Raw genomic sequence first — 19,157 nt, 5'->3', positions numbered from 1 at the left:
ACAAACTCCAGCATTATCTATAATGTATCATTCTTTGTATTCCACAATGTCAAAAAGTCAAAGTTTGCCACATAGGTACATAGTTTTGAACTTTTGCACCAATCTGATCACATTTTTGAAGCTTGGAGGGGATTATCACGAAGGGCGTGGGCAACAGCTATACTTTACCGCACGCTGGCAAACTGGCTTATATTGTAGCCGAGATCTACACCAACTAATAGCAAGCATAAAAGAGATTTTTCTGTGCTCTGATTACTATATTTTAACCATTTAAATGCAGCTGTCAATCACTGATATCAGCGACCAAAGCCCCCCCCCCCCCATGAAACGATTGCAGGGGGCTGATAGCTTGTTATGGCATGGGTTTGTCCTCCCGTGAAGCCCAGCTTGTGCCTGGGCTTCATATGACATCATTTTCTTTATATATTGCAATATTGTTGTGTTTCAGTATATAGAACACGCAGAAAAATCCTGGAACCAAGGCACCTGCTCTCCTCCCCTTGATAACTTTATTAGTGCAGAAAAACCACAACCTTTTGGCCAAGCGGGACCTTTACCAAGTCATAGAAGAAGAGACATATGCATACACAACTAACTATTGCAAGTATATAGAACATGCCATCAAACAATCGTAGGTTCAAGCCCTCTAAAGGGACTAAAAAAATGTTTAAAGGGACTCTGTCACCTGAATTTGGCGGGACTGGTTTTGGGTCATATGGGTGGAGTTTTTGGGTGTTTGATTCACCCTCTCCTTACCCGCTGGCTGCAATATTGGATTGAAGTTCATTCTCTGTCCTCCGTAGTACATGCCTGCACAAGGCAATCTTGCCTTGTGCAGTCGTGTACTATGGAGGACAGAGAATGAACTTCAATCCAATATTGCGGCCAGCATGCAGCCAGCGGGTAAGGAAACGGTGAATCAAACACCCAAAAACTCCACCCATATGACCCAAAACCAGTCCCGCCAAATTCAGGTGACAGGTTCCCTTTAAAAAACACTAAAAATTTAAAAAAATAAATAAAAAAAACCTTAAAATTAAAATCATCCCAATAAAAATAAAATAAAAAAAGAAATCAAATAATAAGCATATTTGGTTGCCTCGTGTTGACATAAAAGTACGATATATCAAAATTTAAAATGAATTAACCCGAAAGACGAACTCCATAAAGTGAAAAAAATTATCAAAATGCCAGAATTGAGGATTTTTGGTCTATACACTTCCTTAAAAATAAAAATAAAATACAAAAAGTGAACAAAATGTTGTTTGTAACCCTGAATGATATCAATAAAATCTTTAGATCTCCACACAAAAAACAGCTCTATTGCCAAAAAAAAAAAAAAAAAAAAAAAAAAAAGGAAAACTTTAATGAGTTGACAGAAACAAAACTTTTTGGAGGAGGGAAGCACAATTGCACAGACGCTAGCAGGATCAGGAGCTAAGTGTGCGCTCTAGTGATCCGTAATCACTACGCGCTTCTGGAATGAGGTGGTGGTCGGTTTCCTAGGTGACGAGCAGTAAACAATCAAATTTAAATTCCATCTGTTCTTGAGAATGCCAAGGATTTGTAATAACAAGTAAACAGCAATGTGCTTGTTTTGACACTTTGCCGTTTTAACCATTAATGAAAATGAGATTAACAGTTTATCTGCTGCTATACATAAGAGATAGACCCCTTATTAGCTGTAGATGACACTTACTGTATGTGCACACGTCAGGATTTCTCGCAGAAATTTTCCTGACAAAAATCGGACATTTCTGCCAGAAATCCGCATGCGTTTTTACCGTGATTTTGACGCGTTTTTGGTGCGTTTTTTCCCAAATGCATAGAATTGCGGGAAAAACGCAGAAAATCCGCAAAAATAATGAACATGCTCATTTTTTTACCACGATGCGTTTTTTTGGGCGGAAAAAAACGCATCCATGTGCACAAAACATGCAGAATGCATTCTAAATGATAGAATGCATAATGTATGCGTTTTTAATGAGTTTTTATAGCGTTTTTAGCGCGAAAAAACCTGTACGTGTGCACATAGCCTTATAGGTGATGCGAGTGCTGAAATTATCTGTACAACACTGCAGAATACATGGGAGCTATGAAGCAGGAATATATATATAGAAGCATGATCACTGTACATCGGATGTATAACTTGAAGCTGCTACAAATCAATATATCAATGTTCCCCATCTTTTGAATTATAATGAATGTGCACTATTTTATAAAATTATATATACTTATACAGTACAGACCAAAAGTTTGGACACACCTCATTTAAAGATTTTTCTGTATTTTCATGACTATGAAAGTTGTACATTCACACTGAAGGCATCAAAACTATGAATTAACACATGTGGAATTATATACTTAACAAAAAAGTGTGAAACAACTGAAAATATGTCTTATATTCTAGGTTCTTCAAAGTAGCCACCTTTTGCTTTGATGACTGCTTTGCACACTCTTGGCATTCTCTTGATGAGCTTCAAGAGGTAGTCACCGGGAATGGTCTTCCAACAATCTTGAAGGAGTTCCCAGAAATGCTTAGCACTTGTTGGCCCTTTTGCCTTCACTCCAGCTCACCCCAAACCATCTCGATTGAGTTCAAGTCTGGTGACTGTGGAGGCCAGGTCATCTGGCGTAGCACCCCATCACTCTCCTTCTTGGTCAAATAGCCCTTACACAGCCTGGAGGTGTGTTTGGGGTCATTGTCCTGTTGAAAAATAAATGATGGTCTAACTAAACGCAAACCGGATGGAATAGCATGCTGCTGCAAGATGCTGTGGTAGCCATGCTGGTTCAGTATGCCTTCAATTTTGAATAAATCCCCAACAGTGTCACCAGCAAAGCACCCCCACACCATCACACCTCCTCCTCCATGCTTCACGGTGGGAACCAGGCATGTAGAGTCCATCTGTTCACCTTTTCTGCATCGCACAAAGACACGGTGGTTGAAACCAAAAATCTCAAATTTGGACTCATCAGATCAAAGCACAGATTTCCACTGGTCTAATGTCCATTCCTTGTGTTCTTTAGCCCAAACAAGTCTCTTCTGCTTGTTGCCTGTCCTTGGCAGTGGTTACCAGCAGCTATTTTACCATGAAGGCCTGCTGCACAAAGTCTCCTCTTAAAAGTTGTTGTAGAGATGTGTCTGCTGCTAGAACTCTGTGTGGCATTGACCTGGTCTCTAATCTGAGCTGCTGTTAACCTGCGATTTCTGAGGCTGGTGACTCGGATAAACTTATCCTCAGAAGCAGAGGTGACCCTTGGTCTTCCTTTCCTGGAGCGGTCCTCATGTAGCGCTTGATGGTTTTTGCAACTGCACTTGGGGATACTTTCAAAATTTTCCCAATTTTTCGGACTTGCTGACCTTCATTTCTTAAAGTAATGATTGCCGCTCATTTTTCTTTACTTAACAGCTTTTTTTCTTGTCATAATACAAATTCTAACAGTCTATTCAGTAGGACTATCAGCTGTGTATCCACCAGACTTCTGCTCAACACAACTGATGGTCCCAACCCCATTTATAAGGAAAGAAATCCCACTTATTAAACCTGACAGGGCACACTTGTGAAGTGAAAACCATTCCCGGTGACTACCTCTTGAAGCTCATCAAGAGAATGCCAAGAGTGTGCAAAGCAGTCATCAAAGCAAAAGGTGGCTACTTTGAAGAACCTAGAATATAAGACATAATTTCAGATGTTTCACACTTTTTAGTTAAGTATATAATTCCACATGTGTTAATTCATAGTTTTGATGCCTTCAGTGTGAATGTACAATTTTCATAGTCATGAAAATACAGAAAAATCTTTAAATGAGAAGGTGTGTCCTAACTTTTCGTCTGTACTGTATATATATATATATATATATATATATATATATATATATATATATATATATATATATGCCATTGTTATGTTTGCTACTGTGTGAAGGAGGCAAAAATGGCCGAAAAGAGCAAATCTATAGTGGTTAAATGCAAATAATGTGGAGATCATGGATGGTTCGGAGCTGGAGGTCATAACACGTGCGGTTAAAATAAGAGGGTAATAAAAGTCCTACCGTTAAAACATCTCATCTCAGCTAATCAATTCCCCGGGAGCTGATTACAAGGATGTTCCTGCCGACACAACGCCTCCCTTCCCAATATTGATGATGAGTGTCCTTTAAAATTCCCGTGCACGGTAGAAAAAAAATGGTGATGTTCTGTGCAGGTAATAATGAATTGTTTTTCATATTCAGGGTGCCTCTGTATAAATCTACAATATGTAAAGCATTGTTCTACTTATGTCACCCAGAGACCGAGTTAGAGCTATTGCCAGAGCACAATGCATGGATTTTTCAATAAGTGGGGATCGGTGTGACAGAATGATGATGTACCTTTTTCCAGAGTGAAAATTATTGAAAAAGGTACAATCTACATATTTTCACTCTCAGGAGCAATATAGTCATTATGTTTAGGGGACTTGTCGCATAAAAGAGCCAATTTATCTCACATGAGCTGAGAAATACTACTTTGTAGCTAAGCAACTGAAGGCAAAATATGTTCTCATTAATTCACTCATACGCTTATTTAAAAGACACAATTAGAACATTTTTAGTTTCCAGTCTGCAGAACGTGGGGTTTAGATTACAATATTTATTCTGAAAGACTAGTTAAGTGACATTGGCGTTATTGGTGACAGTGAGCGGCAGTGGGCTGGGGAGGACTTTCCCCTGTGTTGCACTTTATCCATCGAGTGCTCAAGTTTCCAAGAAATATCACTAAGAATTACACGTCCTGAAACGTCACTTTTCAGCAAGCATTAGCCCTAACCAGTCAGTCTGCTTATCTGCACCCGGCATGTAAGCAGCATCCACTTACATACATAATGGGCCATACCACTACTTGCTTTAGGAGTGGAAAATCTGCAGGTAAAAAAAAGCTCATGCGGTTTTTAGTGTGTTTTTCCGCAAACGCATATAATCCGCACATGACTATATTAATAAAGTATTGTCAAAGCCAAATGTTAGCAAATAAAAAAAAAAACCAAAGCAGCTTTGTTTAAAAGCATGATATAATAAGAGGTAAATTGAGATAAAAACTCATGAGAAAAAAGTGCACACAAAAAAGCAATACAAAAACACAAGTAACCTAATTTACTTAATAGATGCAGAAATAATGCAGAAAATCTGTAACATCAAAAACTCATTGTGAGAGGGTAGTGATATAAAGGGGCTGCTACTACTGCGACACCGATGTCCTATCCTTAGATGTTCCGCTCCATACACTGTCACGGTTGGGGTTGATAGCAGCTGATAAGTGGGGGTCTCCACCGATCTGATATTGATGACTAGGTCATCAATATCATAGTAGTGGAAATCCCTTTAATATGACCACAGAGCGCAATAATATGCTAAACCGCCAAGGAGCACCGGTCTTAAAATTTCGACTCCCAACGTCCGAGCTCAGGAGCTGCGTTAAAGGGGTGAGTATACAGTACTTTAATTATATATAAAAAATACTTGAAACTTTGACAAAAGCTGTGAAAAAAAACAAATGAAGACAGAACTGTCAAAATGAAATACACATACAATCTTGATGACTAAGTCTGAAACCTGACGGCACATTGTATGTGTCCATTACCTTGCCATATCGTAAGTGGGAAACCAAACTCAAAAACGTGAGATTTTCACGGTACAGTCCCGAGAACGTATATTCGAGTAAAGCACGGCACACAATGGTCGGTTTCTGGGTAATGTCACTTTTTCTGAGAGATAAATTCTTATCATAACAGGTTATGGTAACAATCCAGCGTCATACATGTATAATATAGATCTGGCTCCTTAAATACTTCGCATAGTCTGCAACTTAACACTACAAATATGACAATCACACCAAAGAACTCCACAGGCTCCTGCTGGTATAGTAGGTGCCGCCCATTACAAAACATTGCAAGAGTTGTATAAATCAGTATACATACACATGGCTGGAAACGTTCACCGTCCTTCCAGTCTTAGGAATGTCTCAGAAGGCATTTGTCATACTTGGAAAAACACACTTAAGAATAAACAGCGTGCCTATGTGACTGTCTTCAGATTTAGATATGGGAGTTACATATCCTCTCAGATCTAGGAAATATACAGTAATGTGGAGGGACAACTCGCACTTTGAAGTTCATTGTCATCCTCCTATAAAATACTTTAGGCGCTTGTGCAGATAGAAGGAATGACGCAGATTAAAAGGGAAAAAAAAAAAAATCAGGAAACCTGCAAGAAAACTGCAACACGGTCCAGACCTAACTAAAACTTAACAGGTTTCCCCACTTCTTTTATATTGATGACCTATCTATCTTAAGGATAAGTCATCAATATCAATCAGTGGGGGTCCGGCACCCCTATTGATCAGCTGTTCTTAATGCCTACAACATCTGAAAGTTAACAGTTGGCGACCTGAACAGCCCTGATCCGTCAGCTCTATAGTGATCACCGCCTGGTACTGCACGTCCGAGGAGCGGCCCTGCTGTACCCGGCCATGGCCACCACACAGTTGATGGAGCGAAGCTGCTGAGCTCCGTAGCTGATAACATCTGGAGGAAGCCAGGTGCCGGATCACCACTGATCTAATATTGATAGCATGTCCTTAGGATAGGTTATCAATATATAAATAGTAGAGCAGCCCTTTAAGGTGACCATGCACCTTCACAGGGTTAGCAAGTTTGCTCAATAAAGAGAGTTTGTCTGGCAGCAATCTCTCATGGCAGTCTCTCTCCCCCATACTACGTACAGTTCGGGTTGGCTGTGCACTCTTGTGTTTTTAATTGGGATAGGAGAGAAAGCCACTGCCATACAAATATGGAGGAGGGTCCACAAAAGAATCAGGGGTTTAAAACAAGTAGTTCACTGCTCGGACAACTCTTTCTCAATCCCAATGTTCCCCCTTGTAAAATAACAACAGCTATACTAACGGTGACGGCGCTGTTCCAGTGGTGTCAGCACTTGCTCTCCTGGGGATCGCATGACACTGTTATGTCACGCAATCCCTGCAGCCAATCAGTGCTGGCTTCACTCTCCCTGCCTTCTCCTGAAACAACTCAAGTTTATCCGGAGGAAGTGAGAGCTGCTGCCCTCATTATCCCCAGATGTATGTGATAAGTCTGAAGGCGGGGAGAGTGACGCCAGTGCTGACTGGCTGCAGGGATTGCGTGACATAACAGTGTCATGCAATCCCTGAGAGAGCAAGGGCTGACACCACTGGAACAGCGCCATCACCGGAGTACGTATAGGTGTTAATTTATAAGAGGAAACATAGCAGGTGTTTGTCAGTGACTTTCTCCCTGTCATGTTGCTGCAGTGCAGTATAACGCAACTTCCACCAGAAGGAGCTTGAGAGGGAAGTGAGACTGCGTACACAGAGAAGCACCACAGAGCAGCAGCACAGGCACCACCAAATGGTGAGACAGTGGTCAGACAAGCAGAGACAATAAACAATTAGAGGCAGAAGTACCAAAGGGATCAGCAGTACACGTGGTCAGGAACAAGCCAGGAGGTTCAGCAATGGTCAGAAGCGGATAAGACGAAGTCAGAAGGCAGAAGCGAGTCAGAATACAAGCCAAGTCAGAAACCAGAGAATCAAAACCGACAAACAGGGAAACACTGGGAAAAGGGCATACCAAGGGATGCAACAGACACGGGGCAAGTCAGGGATCACAGCAGGACAAATCAAGAGCTACCAGAGTCAGGTTCATACGTCGAAGGCAGAACTTTAGCTGACACAGGAGGATGCATAGGAGCTAAATAGCAAACCTGAACCCAGAATGAGTCAGAGCAAAGTTAACCCTTGACATGATCCACCCAGAAAAAGGGCAGACTGGATTAAACCCTGGAACGGATCATGACACTCCCCTCTCCCAATTAAAAACACAAGAGTGCACAACCCCTGTAAACTCAAACTGCCTATCTCTCAAACACCATTTTTCTAAGGGAACGTTGAGAGTCCCCATACACCATGGGTCCCCCAACATAACCTGAGAAGGAGTCAGAAGGAGACACCATACACATTAGGTGGTAAGCTGGTCCCTCCAAGATTTCTGGTTTAAGGTGACTTTTGACTAATCTAATGTGTACCGAGGACCGTAGAATCTGCGGCAGTTCTAATAAAACTCACTTGATGGTATTTAAACAATTATGCAATAAAGAACAGGAAGACATTGCAGTTTTCTAATTATTTTCATTTTGAAATGAGATATTTTTTGCAGATCTATTTGAACAGCGTCTAAATGAAATCCACTTTAATTGAATGTTGCACGACAAAACAATAATAAACTCACGGGGGGGTGGTGGAATATTTTATAATAGGAAGTCTACTACAACTCTATGCTCATGCTTGAGAACAGCCAATCTGAGACTTATCTCCATTACTGTACGTGAAGTACCGGACCTTACAGAAATAAATGTTCTAAATACAATTTCTTAAAAACAATGTAAAAAAAATTCTACCAGTATTATAAGTTTCTAGGACATTATTCAAATGATCGGACTCCCAAAAATTATTCAATTTTTCAACTGGATCATTGTAAAGTGCAAATTCCCGATTGATTAACTTTTATTACATTTCAAGATTGAGGAAAAACAGAACACTATTTGGATCGTATTTTAGGTCCGAGTGCCATCTGTTAAAAAATTGATCAAATTCGGAAAAAAATTATTCAATGGGGCAGATGAATGTTTTACTCCACTGACCAAATAGGCGTGCAAAAAACTTGCAACATGCAATGATTTTCCTCCGAAGAATCGCCCATTCAAGTCTAAGGCTAGGTTCACACTGCGTTGGTGCAGTCCGTTCAACATATCCGTTAAACGGACTGCACTAACGCAAGTGCCGGCGCTTGCACAGCGCTAGCGCAGATGGAGCTCCATCTGCGCTAGCAGTGAAGGACCCGGAAACGCTGCAGCCCGCGTCTCGGGTCCGTCACTCAAATGACGGCACATCACTAGCGCACGCCCATTGTGGGCGTGCGCTAGCGATGCGTTCGCCATTGCAAGTAATGGCAGCGTTAACGGACTACGTTACACCGCGTTATGCCGCGGTGTAACGTAGCCCGTTAAACGGGTTCACACAACGCAGTGTGAACCCAGCCTAAGGGTGTAAGAGAAAAAAATCGAATGCTGCTGTATAGAATCCGATCTTTACAGATACATTGCAATTCTGTAACATAGGAAACTGTAAATAGTTTTGTAAAATGATTAATAGTTGCTGCCGTAAAAAAATGGATTGCACAGGGACGACAAGTGAGAAAAAAAAAAATTGTGCCAATTTTTCCGGACCAGACGTTGACCGATTTTTTTGTTATATGGGTATATGAACCTACCGCTTGTCATGAGGGCTCTAATGGGGACAGGAGTAGTTAAACTCCTACTATTGCATGTTTGCTATTGACTGCAAAACTTTACCAAGATATCCAATTATGTCATAGTGTGGGAAGTGGTAAAAAAGAAAAAAAAAAACAACATAATAAAGCACCAAAACACAAGAAGAAATAAAGCCACAATTATTTCTTGATGGACTTGAATTTACTTTCTTCCAACAGTAGAACTAAAGAATAAGTGAGAGTAATAATAATTCTATTTTCCGCTGAAAGCTCTAAGCTGTATAGATGGATTTTTGTTACAAACATCAGCTTTATATTGTGAAGGTAGCATCAGGGTGACAGTATGCAGTTATCTGTGCTAAAGATTACTGCTTCCCTTTGTAGACAATACTGACAGTTCCTCTTTCACTTTCGGCCACACTATACGAACCCCACTGCGTTAAAAAATAATAATAATAAAAAAAAAATAACAAGAACAAAAATACCAGCAATGTAGTCCGACACACTTTTTTTTTCCTCCAAAGTGACTGATAAACCATTCAGGGTGCAGAAAACCTAAGACAAGCTATTGAACCTTTTGTACGAAAAAAGCAAAGTAGTATTGAGGTGTCTAGATACAATCTGTGACTGCTACATTGTGTGGGTTGAATTCCCCTAACTGCACTTTTGATACAGTATCTTCTCTCGGTAATACTGTCAGACACATCATTTCAATTAAAAAAAAAAAACAGAACTTGGACAGTTCTAGAAAATTTTTTGAAAAATTTTACATTTGGGTGAAGTTTGGAAAAACACATATCCTATTTATTCATTGGGTAAATAAATGAAAAGAGGGCCGAAAACGTGCTACTATAAATCTGTTATTGTTATATAAATAATCATCGTAAATCACTATTTATTGCACTATTTTGGCCCACTCTTGGTACACTGCAATCATTGGTCTTTTACAGCATATTTAAAGAAGTTGTACAAGTTTTAAAAAAAATGTAGCTGCTTTCTGTCCAAAACAGCACCCCTCCACACCACTGACTGGGTGCGGTATTGCAGCTCATTCACTTTATTAGGGCAGGGTTTAATACCAGCCATGATCCATGGTCAGGGTTGTCAATGTTTTGGAAAAAGAAATCGGACATGTTTTTCTAATACTGAAAATCCCTTTCAGGTTATTTGAGAGGTAAGTCTATGAATATAGAATGATGTTTTAAAGGGAATCTGTGAGTAGGATATACCCTTCAAATGTATATGGGCATGTAGGTCCGAGACTTGAATAAAATGATACCTTGATATCTGTGTTCCGATGTTTTATTCACAAGAAATTCTTAATATACAAATTAGTTGTTAGATCTATGGGCCGGACATAGACCTCCCTGAGAATCTGCCTCTAGAGATTATCGTAAATTAAAAAGGTATGGAAGTTACCAGTGTGAGACGTGTAGCTGAATGCAAATGCACGTCTCAATTTTCAGAATTAATTTAAGATGATGTACAATAACAAATTGTATTGTGGTACCGTGCTAGCCAGAAAAATCGATGAGAATATTTTTCTGCCCAATGATGACAGAAGTATTCTAGGAGTGATACCTTTATTGGCTAACCAGAAAATAATATGTTTGCAAGCTTTCAGAGCACAGTGGCTCCTTCTTCAGGCAGGATTACAAAAAAAAAAAATCCTGCCTGAAGAAGGAGCCACTGTGCTCTGAAAGCTTGCAAACATATTATTTTCTGGTTAGCCAATAAAGGTATCACTCCTAGAATAGTTCTGTCATCATTGGGCAGAAAAGTATTCTCACAGAATTAATTTAGAAATCCATGTATCACATCACAAATACTTGCTACATGGTGTTGGTATATCACATAAAATTCCAATAATACATATGTAAGGTCGTGCACGTAACGTGATACAATGTAGAAAAGTTCATGGGGTATGAATACTTTATCAGGGCACTGTATATATACATATTTACCCATGCAAATCATATAAACCACCAGATAAGAAAACCTAAAGTCAAACTGACCCCAACAACAGGTCCCAGAGTAAGTTCCATATACTTTGTGTTACATCGCCGCTCCTTTCGCCTATAAACCTGTATTCACACAATAAGATTAGTACATCTATAAGAAACCAGTTCACAGCTCAACACGACGCTCGACAAGCCAGTGAGCTCATAGATCACTCAAGCTGATGGCTTATGAGGTAATTATCGTTCCCAGGGAAATATATACTGCCAAACTAAAATCAAACTGATATGGGGCCAAGTATAAACACTTAGAATGTGACTTCGTAGAAGCAGAAGTTGGCAGGCGGCTGGAACATATGCCAGGTTACATATTAATATTTTATTACACTTCTAATTAAACAATCTATATCACATATCAACAGTGACTTATGGAAACATCCATGGATGATCCCGAAGTATAAATAATTCTTGGAAATAACCTCATGTGCGCCCGGTACTGAGATTCTAGATCATGGACGAAAACGTCAATATCTTCTTTACAAGTGCGTTTGTAAATACTCGCTGTATGATGAGAACTTTCTGACGTAGTTTCTTCAACTTTTTACCATTTTTTAAGATTTGGTGTCAGTGAATGGAAACATTCAGATTTAAAGAGGACCTGTCGCCTGTCATTTTTTACCTTGTCTAAGCGCTATTATAAAGTCAGGAAGCAGATGTGTTTTGCCACTGGCGGACACAGACATTTGGGGGCTCCTGTGCAAGAACAATATATGGGCCCCTTGCAGCTCAATAGGTCACCGATTCCACCTGCTAAGGACGTGATGGTGGCCCCCTTACCTCTTGGGCCCCTGTGCAACTGCACAGGTTGGACCAATGATATGTTCGCCCCACGTTTTACTCAGATTATGTCTACATCTATATTGGAGCGTCCATCGCAATTAGTATTGCTCTGCTTGAATGGCAATTTTTCCTACCCAAAACGACAGACATGTACAGGAAGTGACAGACCTCGTAAGTCTGTGGGGTCCATAAGGTGCCGGTGGCATCCATTGTGAACCGGACAGAACACTTTATCCAGAATCTGGATATAAACCAGGACTGTGAAGTCAGTGTCATTTTAGTGGAATGAAAGTCGGTACAAAATGGACCGACAGGCTCCCAAAATATATAATACATTTGGCACAGTAGTACAGTGTAGGATGGGCTGTAAATATTCTCATAAGAATTTGGGAAAGACATGAAATGTCCTATAAATGTCTGTTCTGTTCCTGATCTAAGGATCTGGGTTTTTGGTGGAGATGAATCTGTGCTGCACTTTATGCACATGCTCAGTACTGACCAGTGCTGGGGAGTCAGAGTCTGGGAAATTGAGAAGTCGGAGTCAGAGCTGGAGTCGGTGGTTTGGCTTACTGACTCCACAGCCCTGATATAAACAAGGATGTTTCCAGTCACTTACAGCAAACTGAGATGCTGAAAATACAGAGGAACAAAACTTTTTATGAAAGATTATAGGCAAATCTGACGTGTCTTTACAAATTATCCACAGCAGAAATTTGAAGCTGATTTTATACACCTATTGGGTAAACTAGGTCACTTGCCTTTTCTTCATTGTATTTTTGAGTGCATTTTTTTACATGAGTTTTTATTGCAGTTTTGATGCTTTTTTGTCTCTTTTTGGTATGTAGTCTTTTAAATAAAGATGCTTTGTTTTTGATACTTCCTGGTATTTGGTTTTGATAAAACATTATTGATACAGTCGTGTGTGGATTACATGTGTTTTCAGTGCGTTTCCACACTGGTCAGTTTATGCAGCATAAAAAAGGCACAGTGGGCATAAGGTTTCTACAAAACCCATCCAATGTCCAGGACCTGTAAAGCTATGATCCCACGATGAGCTTTTGGTGCGTTTTTGACACTGAGTATTTTTGTTGCGGCAAAAACTTAGCGTCTTAGCCAAGTTCACACGTTCAGTATTTGGTCAATATTTTACATCAGGATTTGTAAGCCAAAACCAGGAGTTGAAAAAACGCAGAAGTTTTGATGCGTTTCTGTCATTCTTAACCTCTAATTGTTCCACTCCTGGTTTTGGCTTACAAATACTGATGTAAAATACTGACCAAATACTGAACGTGGTGAGTTTTTTGCACACTGTGTATTTTCTAAAAAAAAAATGCAAGTAACCTATTTTACTTAATGGATGCCAAAAAACTGCAACACCAAAAACTCATAAAACACTCATCATGGGAACGCAGCCTAAGGGTATGTGCACACGTTGCGGATTTGGCTGCGGATCCCCAGCAGTTTTCCATGCGGTGTACAGTAGCATGTAAACCTATGGAAAACCAAATCCGCAGTGCACATGCTATGGAAAATTCCACGCAGAAACACTGCAAATTATTTTCCGCAGCATGTCAATTCTTTGTGCGGATTCCGCAGCGTTTTACACCTAATCCATTATAGGATTCCGCAGGTGTGAAAACGCAGGCGAAATCAGCACAAAATCCACAATAAATCTGCACGAAACCCGCAGGGAATCCGCAGGTAAAACGCAGGTCATTTTACCTGCAGATTCTGCAGAATCTGAGCGGAAAAATCCGCTATGGAATCCGCAACATGTGCACATACCCCTAGGCTTCATTCTCACACTGAGCTTCTGGTGACTATTTGATGTTGCAGAATTTCTGCACCTATAAAGATACGTTCCCATGAGGAGTTTTTCATGCTGCACATTTTTAAAAAAAACTAAAGTACGGTAACCTCTTTTACTTAATGGGCGCAGAAAATCTGCAACATCAAAAGCTCATTGTGGGAACTTATTTAAATTAGGTTACTTGCGTTTTTTCATTGCATTTTTGTGTGTTTTGTAACGTGCTTTTATTGCGTTTTTTACGCTGCAGGTTTTGTCTCGGTTTGGCGTGTCATTCTTTAAACAAAGCTTGCTTGTGTTTGAAACTTTACAGTATTTTGATTTCACTGAACTTTATTGACATACGTAGGTGCAGATTACATTTTTTTTATGTGTTTCCGCCATAGAAACACACTGAAGGGGTTTTTTTTGCCTTCCTCTGGATCAACATGTTAGGGCATGTTAGGTTAGGCTATGGGTTGAACTAGATGGACTTAAAGTCTTCCTTCAACTATGTTACTATGTTGCTAAAAACGCATGTGATTTTTTTTTTTTTTACTCACAGATTTTCCATATCTAATGTGAATCTATTGCGAAAAGCTGCACAGAAAATACCACTGAGAAATTGACACGCTGCAGACTTAAAAAAATGCACTGCGGGTCACTAAATAAGGCCGGGGACACACACAACGTATAAAAAAACGGTCCATTTTTGACGGACGAGAATCGCACAAATGTTACCAAAACAGTGATCCGTGTGCAGTGCGAGGATGCGATTTTCTCGCATTAAATGATCCGTGTGACATCCGTGTGACATCCGTATGGCATCCGTATGGTGAGATTTTCTCACACACTTGCAAAATGAGCAAATAATGGCTGAGCCTTTCCTGTCACCTGCCCAATGCCTGAGAATTTCTCGCAAGTCACACTGATGGTCCGTGTGCTGTGCGATTTTTTCTCACCCCCATAGACTTTCATTAGCGATTCTCGGCCGAGAAACGCTGACAATCGCAGCATGCTGCGATTTCACTCGGATCCTGAATACGGCCGAGAAAATATCGGATGATGGGAGCTGCCCCATAGATTAACATTGGGACGAGTGCTATGCGATTTTTTATCGCATTGCACTCGTCCGTATTACGGTCTAGTGTGACCCCGGCCTAAGAAGCACAGTGGGCCTGAGATTTCTAGAAATCCCATCCACTATGTTGGAACTGGAAGAAGCTGCAAAAACACGCGGCGTCAAAAACCTGATAAAAGTGGATGATGTGAATGTACCTTTACATAGATATATTATTACCATAAAGCACCCAAGAGGCAATATGAAAAGGTGATAAAAATATGTTTATTAAAAAAAAAATGGCCACAATAATGTAATTCACCACACAATACAACGAAAAAAAAATAAAAAAATGAATGTCAGGAAGAATAAACAATGATCCTTTGTCAAAGCAAACGTGACCTCCATTGCAATTCCTGGGATGAATGCTTATTACAGACACAAGGGGGAAGTGGATTAGTAGAAATAAGTAAATATTTACACTTTGCCAAGAAAATAGAAAAAAAAAATCTAAGCTGCGGAAAGATCTGAAATCAATAAGAATTTCATGTGAATATATATAAACAAGTTAATGGAACAAGTGGAAACAAAGTGTATTTGAACATGGGAGTGTTATGTTGCCCTCTCCAGGCTCTGGCTCTCAGCGCCGGTTTCTGTAGGCTCGCTGCCAATGAAGTAACACTGGATTCTGTTGCTTCTGCGATCCTGCTAATGAATGACTAACTCAGGCCAGCGGGGAAATGACATCACTGGGGTGTAAAGCACAACTGCATTAGGAAACTTTCTACCTGTTTCAATTATTTATCAATATGATCCTGTAGAACAGAGCCAGACCTCTGCATAATTCCTCCCAATGTCACTGGCTCCCCCCTTTCCCCCTCCCCTATCATAAAAAAAAATTAATGTTGTCAAACCAGTTACTGTGACGGGAGGAAATTAACAGTTGAAAAATAAATACAATGTGCTTCATATAATAAAAAATGATTAAATAAAAAATTTCAAAAAAATATATTTAAGGAGATAAATAAACATACGTCATCGCCCTTGGAAGACGCGGAGCACGGTCATAATCTATTTATGGCATGCAATTAAATCTGACACTATTAAAAAAAAAAAAAAAAAAAAAGAAGATCTCGGGACTGTATTGTCTACAATTGTTTTGCAGCTTGTTATTGATGCTGTTCAGGCACTAATAAAATGGCTGAGTCATTTCCTTTAAGTGGCAAGAGAACATGGATGATATTCATACTGCTTTCTTGATATTTAATCCTTCCCCTTTTTTTTTTTTTTTTCCAGATTCGCAAACCATGTTGAAGTAATAAATTTGAAAAGCAAATAATAAGTCCTGCCTATAATGGTGGTGGTGGGGAGGGGGGGGGGTACAGACAGCTGCACAGGAAAGTTAGACAGGGGGAGGGGACACGTTCAGATCTTCGCAGAAGTGAGGTCAACCTGCTAATGTGTTTTTTTTTTCTTTTTTTTTTTTTTTTTAGAAGTTACAGAATGTCAACTCAATACTGTTGCCATGAAGAAAAAATAAAATACAGACACATAAAAAAAAAAAAAAAAAAAAACTAAATGAAAAACAAAGCCATTAAATCTGAGCATAGGGGGGCAGCCAAGCACAACTAAGAATACCGGAGCCATTTCAAACATGTAATATTAAACTGCAATGTAACCCTAGCTTTAAATAAAGGCAAGACAAAACTGCAATTAAGCCCATTAGGTGATAGGTTGACTTTAGCAAACAGCAATCTTTAAAAATAGGATGACTTCTATTTCGCCTCTAAGAAAAAAAAAAAAAAGAAAAAAAAAATCCAAGTGCCCCGGAACAATGATGTTTATAGGATTTAACACGCAATCCATTCTCTCCGGCACATTGCTATGCATGTACACTATAAAAAGAGTTCAGCAGTAACCGAGTGCAGACATTGGGAGCACAATAAAGCAGCATAATTGCAGCGCTACTTGGAATTACAGACCTGGGAAGGGGGGGGGGGATATTGTAAAGCGATCATGCTTTGATGATTTGGGCTATTATCTGAAAAATGTCAACTGTAGATCAAACATTATTTTTCTGCCAGGGAGGAAGGAGAAGAAGAAGAAAAAGAAGAAGAAGAGAAGAGGAGGGAGAGTGAAGGGGAAGGAGGGAAGGAAGGAGGAGGGGGGGTTCCATTCGCAGATTATTATAAAACACTGCATTGTGTATCTGTCAGGTCAGCACGTCAGGGGTTAATCTCCGATACCTTCCACTGGAAGCGTCATATTAATAAATACTCTGAAGCCATCGGATTCCTTGTTAAGGATTAAGCAGTTAATGCTTAACGTGTTTGTGCTGGTTACATGCCTGATTCTCGCTTTTTTTTTTTTTTTTTTCAATCTCCCCCCCCCCCCCCCCCCCTTTCCTCGTTTCTCTATCCGCCCAAGTTATTTTGAATGTATTTATTCAGGTACCTGTCATTTATCACTTTATTCAACACATCTTTGCCTAGCGAAGAGAAAATAAATAAATAAATAATACAAAAAAAAAAATTAAATAAATAAATAGAAAGAGCTTTTGATCTCACTCAGCCTCCATTTCATTATTTCCTCTCCTCTTAAAACATATATATATAAAAAAAAAAAAAAACACAACAGACACAGTAGAGAGGTGGGAAGAATATCAGGGGCTGCAATGATGCAATCGGAAGCCGGAGGGGCTGTAATGGATGCAATCACACACACATATATATACATATATACATACATATATACATACATATATACACAGCCAGGAGCCGGGCGGAATATTACAGCAGGACACAGAATGCAGGCAAATGACAAGGGCCGGGATATTAATAGAGCTGTCAATCACAGGGGGAGGCAGCACTACATCCTGATCTAGCAGAGATCAGACTATGGACCCACTGGGGGGCTCCAGCACCTCCCGCCCACCCCACACACAAGGGTTAATCACCTCGCCATGGTCGCTGCTCCTGCCCACGGGAGTATCTTCTGGGAGGAAGTAAAGTTTGGAGCTGGACAGAAGTTGCCCGCTAGTCCTCTCCTCCCACAGCAGCTGCAGCTCGGCGATGCACACCGGCTCCCCGGGCGCACACCGGACCAAGAAGAAGTCTCCGAGGGACAGGATGCGGGCGCTGCGCTCCAGGTGGAAGTGGAAAGCCTTGTAGAAGATGTACGGTCCGTGCAGACCACAGGGCGAGCCGACCCACTGCGGGAGAAAACACAAACACAATCAGCCCCGGAGCCGCCGCATCCTCCGCGGGGGAAAAGTTTGTGTGAAAGTTGCGGTGTGCGGCGGCGGCGGGGGGTGCGGGGCTGCAGCCGCCGGCACAGAGCGGGCAGGAATACCTTCACTGAGTTGGGCTCCATCTCGATGTTCTGACAAGGGGGCGCAATGCATAAGTGGGAAGCCTCCGACTGCTGCAGCGGGAAGGGTTAAAATCATTCCTGGCTTACAGGAAGGTCCGCGGGGATTGGCGGACGGCGGGGCACGTGGTGTAGCAGGGAAGGCTTATAAGCGCCTCCCAGAGAGTGGGCGGGCTGTCCTCAGACCCCTCGGGCGGTGGGAAGTAGTGAGCGGTAGCCGGCAGCATGGAGGCCCCGGCGGCAGGTGGAGAGCGGGCACATCGGAGCATACGGGCAGTGCCAGGAGCGGCGGCAGACACCGGGCGCCCGGCTGACCCAGGACGCACCTGCTCGTACCGAGACACAGCCCGGACATTGCCGTGCTCCCTACAGCGGCTGTGACGTACCGGGCGCTCCGCCGGACAGTGACCCCGCACCGGGCTCTGCTACAGCGGCTCGTTCCCACACTCCGGGAGGACCTAGTGACGTCACAGGGCAGTTGACATCAAGTCATGTGACTGATACAGACCGGGCACCGAGGAGAAGGCGCAACTGACAGGGAACAAGTCTGCGGAGGACGCGATGGCGGCTGCTGGGGCTCTACTGCCCGGAGAGAGGCGCTGGGAGCTGGCGCTGCATTCAGGGGCGGTGCGGGGGGCACATAGGACTGGCTGCATGATGGCGGTGCGGGGGGCACATAGGACTGGCTGCATGATGGCGGTGCGGGGGGCACATAGGACTGGCTGCATGATGGCGGTGCGGGGGGCACATAGGACTGGCTGCATGATGGCGGTGCGGGGGGCACATAGGACTGGCTGCAT

At 41.5% G+C, this 19,157-nt stretch overlaps 1 protein-coding gene across 1 annotated transcript in view; it reads right to left on the bottom strand.

Moving 5' to 3' along the window:
* Positions 1–18,454, bottom strand: part of ARID5B (AT-rich interaction domain 5B) — a 339,225-nt gene extending 320,771 nt beyond the window's left edge. The window contains exons 1-2 of the mRNA XM_069753619.1: positions 18,340–18,454; positions 17,945–18,199 (exon numbers count right to left, since the gene is read on the bottom strand). Of these exons, the coding sequence (XP_069609720.1) occupies positions 17,945–18,199; positions 18,340–18,360 (276 nt within the window). The 5' untranslated portion in view covers positions 18,361–18,454. The remainder of the gene's footprint in view (positions 1–17,944; positions 18,200–18,339) is intronic.
* Between the last annotated feature and the right edge of the window lie 703 nt (positions 18,455–19,157).

The sequence above is a fragment of the Ranitomeya imitator genome, chromosome 2, assembly GCF_032444005.1.
Source record: "Ranitomeya imitator isolate aRanImi1 chromosome 2, aRanImi1.pri, whole genome shotgun sequence".
Lineage (NCBI taxonomy): Eukaryota > Metazoa > Chordata > Amphibia > Anura > Dendrobatidae > Ranitomeya > Ranitomeya imitator.
This window is presented reverse-complemented; position numbering and strand designations above follow the sequence as displayed.